Source organism: Catharus ustulatus, chromosome 5 (genome assembly GCF_009819885.2).
Source record: "Catharus ustulatus isolate bCatUst1 chromosome 5, bCatUst1.pri.v2, whole genome shotgun sequence".
Taxonomy (NCBI): domain Eukaryota; kingdom Metazoa; phylum Chordata; class Aves; order Passeriformes; family Turdidae; genus Catharus; species Catharus ustulatus.
In genome coordinates this window covers 53,055,135-53,061,134 of record NC_046225.1, presented here as the reverse complement: position 1 = coordinate 53,061,134, position 6,000 = coordinate 53,055,135, and the positions used below count along the sequence as shown (strand labels likewise).

Here is a 6,000-nt window from a genome sequence, read left to right as displayed (position 1 = left end):
ATGGAGCCAATAACCTTTCAAAGTTAAAAAATGTCAAACACCTAGTGATTTCTCAGCAAGTTTCAGTCTCCAGCTCGTGGGTTCTCTCCCAGTGCATTCCCTAACCACTATGTCAATGCTGCCTTGGATTGTGGCCGAGATCCAGTTGCTCAGTGCAAAGTCTTCCAAAGAAGAACCCAGCGTCAGCCAAATCCGACTTTGTGTTTCGCCAGCCAGTTTTGCGATGTGAGCCAGAGATGGGGAAAACCCAGCAGTGGGATCCTTTAATTTGTTCAAGTTTGTTTGAGTACAAGCCACAGCAGGTCCACAACTGATTCACAACAGCCACGATCCAAGCTACTTTGCTTGTCTGATAAAGGATGAAGCAGCAAATCAGCAAAGTATCTGCTATGTATTTAAAGCTGATGATCAGACAAAAGTAAGTAAAAAGAAAAGAACTAAAGCAAGCATCCCTGTTGTTGCTTTGTGGTGTTTGAATCCTTTCACTACACTCTAAGACCTTAAGGTTCTACTTACAATTAGTGACTGAGATATCATTAAAACTTACTGACTTACTTTATGTTAATTGCTTGGTGGAATTTGAGCTGCTCAGTGTGTGAAATGAAAGGTGTATACATCTCTTACAGGATCAGGGCCTGAATTTCATCAGCTTAAAAACACTTTAGTTTGGGATATGGGCTGAAATCTTGGCCCTTGAGTCAGTGAGAGCTTTTCTGTTGATGTCACTAGGGCTAGTATTCACTCTCGAGTCACTGTGAACTTTATCTAATCCTGCACTCAGACCTCTCAAGTTTCTGTTTTTCTGAGTTGAGACTTATGTGACTGGGAAACAGAGATACCTCCTTTCTCAGAAAGAGGAGAGGTACTGTGGAACCTCCATACGTATCCTATCTCTAACAGCAGGACCTGTGAAGACTTTTACCTAGCTGTAATTCACAAAGCCTGGCAGGCAGGTTTAGGGAGTGGGAGAAAGGCACCGTCTCTGCGCCTCCATGACATGCAGGCTTACTGCTGCGTGGTGTGAGACAGGAATTGGGTATGCATGTCTGGCAGTGGGTATGATTTGGCTTAGTCTGCATTTCCTAACCAGTTCCTAAGCAATTGTGTCTTTTCTGAAAAAGTAGAAGCATTAAAATTATCAATTTCTTCTGTTTGAGAGTAGTGTGAGACACTGACTCTCATGAATGAGTAAAATGAGTAGGATTTAACACAAAGTTATTGTGAACTATTGGGGACAAAATGCTGATGTATCCTTCTCCTCTTGAATGTTGATTCTAGTCTCCATAATGTTGGAAAACAGCATGCTCACTTGACTCATAAGTGGTGTCCTGTTGAAGAACTCTGGAGGTATTATGTGAATATATACCACACATGGGATTTATGCCAACCTGCTCAATAGCAAAACATTGTACAATTCCAAATCTGTGGTCTCAAGCTTACAGCTCAAAACATATGGAAACAGCTTTAGTTAAATCCCCCCAGTTAAAACGGCAGTTCCAGTAAATTAAAAGGCAAATATGTTGTAAATTGTAAGCATTCAAGAGAGAAATCCTGTCAAGTTAAGTGTAGAATACCAAGTTTATGTATGTAAGAGCAGAAATAAGGAATAGACATTTCAAAATGTAGCACTGGATAGCAACTGGTGAATGCGTTTCAGTTTGCTTATGCACTTACTTGTGCTTGTGATTTTCCACGATTCTGGTGAGAACACAGCACTAATCATCTCCAGTACATTTTCTTAGGCATTTTCTTTTGCAACAAAAGATTAAAATACTTTTTCTCCATGTTTGATCAAATTTCTGCACAAGGAAATGCTCAAGAAAAAATTAAGTCTCTGGTTAAATTAACGGCTGTGTCTGTATGGTTCTGGAGACAACACTCAAAATTTTTGGATGCCCGTTTTAGCACAGCTATCCTTTCAAAAACTACCTTCCACCTGGTCTCTTAACTTGCCTTGCATGCAATGGTTGTTTCTCTTGATTTCTTTACCATCTAGGTGGACATCTAATCAGCATTTGTGGATATATGCTTTAACAAAAGGGTAATGGAAATGCCAGGTGTTCTTCCCATCTAAAGTGAAGCCATGCCTCATTTACTTAAGTTTTGTGCAATTTCCACATTTTAAGTAAGTTCTTTGTGCTTTGTAGTGTGTTGTTACTTTGCCCTGAATATGGTCACATAATGCCTTTTAGCTAATCGATATTTGTGTATTTATCAGGGGGAGTGAACTGATGTTACCTGTTTTGCAGATGCCAAACTTGAAAGGATAGGGAGCGCACATGTGCCTTTGTTACAAACTGAAGGAACTGTTTGTTAAAAGCCAACGAGTTGGGATGAAGAATTTAGAATTGTTACTACAGTTTTTTTTTAATTTCAGAAGAAATAAACTTTAGAAACTGGACTTTGCAGCCTGTGCAACTCAGCAGACTCCTGTGCTGGCACTCTTGCTTTGAGGACTCTTTTTTTGCTTCAGGTCTGTAAAGAATCACAGCAGTCCAAATACTTTTAGTCATAGAATTTACATGTTCATAACAATCTTTAGCCGACAATCTTGGACATCTAGACATCTGATAATTACTAATTACAGTAATATTATAAACTGCAAGAGCCACAGTTCTTTGTGTTTGAATATATAAATCTGTTAGTAGGGCCTATATTTGACAGAGAGTTTTTGGATTAAGTCAGGTCTGATTGAGGATTTGAAGTAGAAGGTACTTTGTGGCTTTGCAAATAAGTTCTGTGTATATTCTCACCTTAAGATAAGTAGAATAAAAGGGGGCAGAAGTATGTCTGTGGGAGAAGCACAGTAGGAAGATTAGGATGTTAAGACAAAGAAGCAGTTGAGTAGAAGGCTAAGCACTTAAAGCCTTTAAGTGGAGGACAAGAAACTTGAAAGTCATGCAGAGGCATACCACTCTAGATGGTAGAAGATGCAGAAATCCAGGAATGGTCAGGCTTTTAGCATCAGCATTGCAGATAGACTGCAGTCCATTAAGTGTAGTTTCCTCCTTTATAAACACAAATTGAGCAAAGAACATATGTGTATCTGATTAGTGAGGAATTATTTTACTGTTTAATATGAGAGTTTTGTTAATGTTGCTGGGTAGTATTAGGTCAGCTCTAGAGTTGATGGTGGTGTATGTTTTTCCTGCATATGAGTACAAGGCTCTTGGGTTCCTTGTTGCTGCATTTCCAACATATCCACTTTAGAGAAGAAATAAATAGACAGGTAATTAACACTAAGTAATGTCAGGATTCTTTGAAAGGAATTCCTTGTTATGCTGCTCTTTGGCAGTGAAAGAAAAGGTAGTGCCCCATTGTGGTCTTTTGTCTTCCCTCTGTAGGATCTTCTATAATTGTTTGCATTGTACCCTCATAGCAATGTGTGCTCACTTTCCCTTCTGGATAGCAGTAAGTAGGGAAGCATGACATGACACTACTTGACAAAAGCATGTGAATATGGAGATTATTCCACTCTGCTTTGTACTTAAAGGATGGGTTTACTCTGCCTGGAGAGAGCTTCTCTTATCGATCAGAGTCTTCTTTCCAAGTAGATTTGTCAGACATGGGATCTAGAGTGTTCCTTCCTTCATGTATAACCTCTCTAAGTTTCCACTAGTTACAGATAGTGGAGTTTCTTATCCTTGCAACCTCATTTTGCAGAGGTTCTGATGTGGCCTCATAATTGAGACCTCATAATTTCTGCCTGAGGGTGGGGCTGAAGCATTCATGCATATTCTTTGTAGGTGCTCAGGAATGGAACTGGATTCATTTATATTGCCTACAGGGAGCTTATGAAGGCTACTTAGAGGTCAGGTGAGTAATGGTGGGGGAAGCTGGAGGAAAATGAAATCTCCACTAAATCTGTTTGCAGAGTAGTCCCTTGAGCATAAGAACACGGCCTTGCTGAACACCTTGGTGAGAATGCTTGGCTACTGTAGGAGGGCAGTGGAAATGAAACCATTCATGCTCCACCCTCTGTATGTCCCCAGTGGCCTCTTATATACTTGCTTATGTACTACAGAAGTGTGATGCTATTGATATCACTGTTGTTATTGAAAACTATACGCTTAAAAAAATGATTGGTATTTTACTCCTGCATTTGAGATGTGCTAGTTCTAAACTGTTTGGAACTGCAGGTGAAGTGTGCTGTTTCCTTCCTGAGCTGATTCTCCCCAGCTTTCCTTCTGTATGATGCCCTGCCTTAGCACATAATTCAGTCCAAGAAATGAAAGAGATAAATAATGTGAGGTTAATGGCATACTGTAGCAGGATATCCCCCTCCAGCAAATGCAAAGGAGCCAAAACATCATGGAGGATGAGTAATTTCTGTTCTTATTTTCAGCTTGGAAAAGTAATTCCAGAGGTTATTATGTTGGTCTTTCTTTGGTGTATTGAATGATTTGTTTTACTTAGGTATGTTTAATCTTACTTGATGGATGTTTGGCTGGCAAATGGAACATGGGTCACTAGTTTATCTTACTCATGCCCTGAGCTAGTATAGATTTAAGGCAAGTTAAGGTTGTGCTGTCCTTTATTATACTTTTATATTTATTGTAAATGAAGACTAACAGTTCTAAATTTAATGGTTTCACAGAGATCTGAGTCAAAGAGGACATTCAGTATCTCAGCCTTTTTCCATGTCCTGTGCTCCATTCAGCAGCAGGCTCACATTTTCCCAAGCCTGCCTTCTGTTACCTATATGGCTGTAAAAACTTTTTTGTTGCCTTGACAGCCATTGCTGGATTCAATTCCAGGTGGACTTCGGCTTTCCTAATCATGTCTCTGTCTTGGGTTGGCAAGTTCTTGTCAAGGCTCCCTGGAAACTGGCTGAATTGACTTTGCCCTGCTGTGGTTTTCCTACAGCAGATATTTGAGTGGTTGAAGTCCCTCATCAGGACCAGGGTATGCTAATGTGAGGCTACTCTGAGCTGTCTGTGGAGTGCATCATCTACCTATTATTTCTGATCACAGGGTAAAATAAAATCCTTTATGCAGAGTAGAAGTCAGCAGACAGCACTGTCATTTATTGGTTATTTTATTTTTTAGTGAAGCTCAGAATGCTTGAAAGTTTCCCCTTTTTCTTATTCTGTGATGTAAACTGGAGGTCTAGAGAATTTGAGGGAAAGCCTAGAAACTTGAGCCTTGTCTCACAAGGAAAATATTTCTGTGACATTACCAATGCAAAACTGGAATATGAAGAAAGGTAAAAAGTTCAGTTCAGATTTTTAAAGGGTTGCATTTTGTACTGGTGTTTTTGTTTGTGTGGGTTAGGTTTAATTTGTCCCCAAGACTTTGAACACAAGTTGTCATAGCAGCCTGTAATATATGCTTGTGTTTACCAGAGCAGTTAATACTATGATGGCAAAACACTGGGTAGAACTTTCCTGCTTAATAGGAAAATACTGCCTGTGATTTAAACAGGATCACAGCTGCACAAGACATTCACAAGTCTGTGTGGTGCTTCTGAATCTTCTCTCTGTAGTGTCCTCAGTCAGGGACAGCTTTTGGTCAGGCAGCTGCAGGAGTGTTACCATGAGAGCTGCAGTGTCTGTATGGTTGCAGCAGACTGGGACACCTGCTCGAAATCTGAGCCTGTGATTGACTTCACCTGTGCCAAATCTGCCCCAAGGCAAACACATCTAGAACCCATCTCAGGCACTTCTTGAATTGTAGCACTTGGCCTGTTGAGCTTTTTGATTACAATTGTGATGTCTTCTGTTGTCAGAGGTCTTCATGTTTTTTGTCCACCTATTGCTTTAACAGTTACTATGATTTTAAACAACCTTCACCTACTTTTATGGGTTAAAATAGCTTATGCCCTTAAGTAGATCACGCTGTCTTACCTGGAATCCTGCACTCTGTTACATGTTGTTTATGATCTGATTATGTGCTGAAGAAGCTAGTTTCACATAATCAACACTTAGCTCTCTGTGAGGCTGCACAGAGCTGAACTTCACATTATTCATCTATAAAAGGAATGGCAGGGGCCCAGTGAAC

At 40.0% G+C, this 6,000-nt stretch overlaps 1 protein-coding gene across 1 annotated transcript in view; it reads left to right on the top strand.

Moving 5' to 3' along the window:
• The window catches only part of TBC1D1 (TBC1 domain family member 1), a 99,724-nt gene continuing 93,724 nt past the window's right edge, over positions 1 to 6,000 (top strand). The window contains 4 exon segments of the mRNA XM_033060353.2: positions 1 to 15; positions 17 to 217; positions 219 to 306; positions 309 to 418. Of these exon segments, the coding sequence (XP_032916244.1) occupies positions 1 to 15; positions 17 to 217; positions 219 to 306; positions 309 to 418 (414 nt within the window).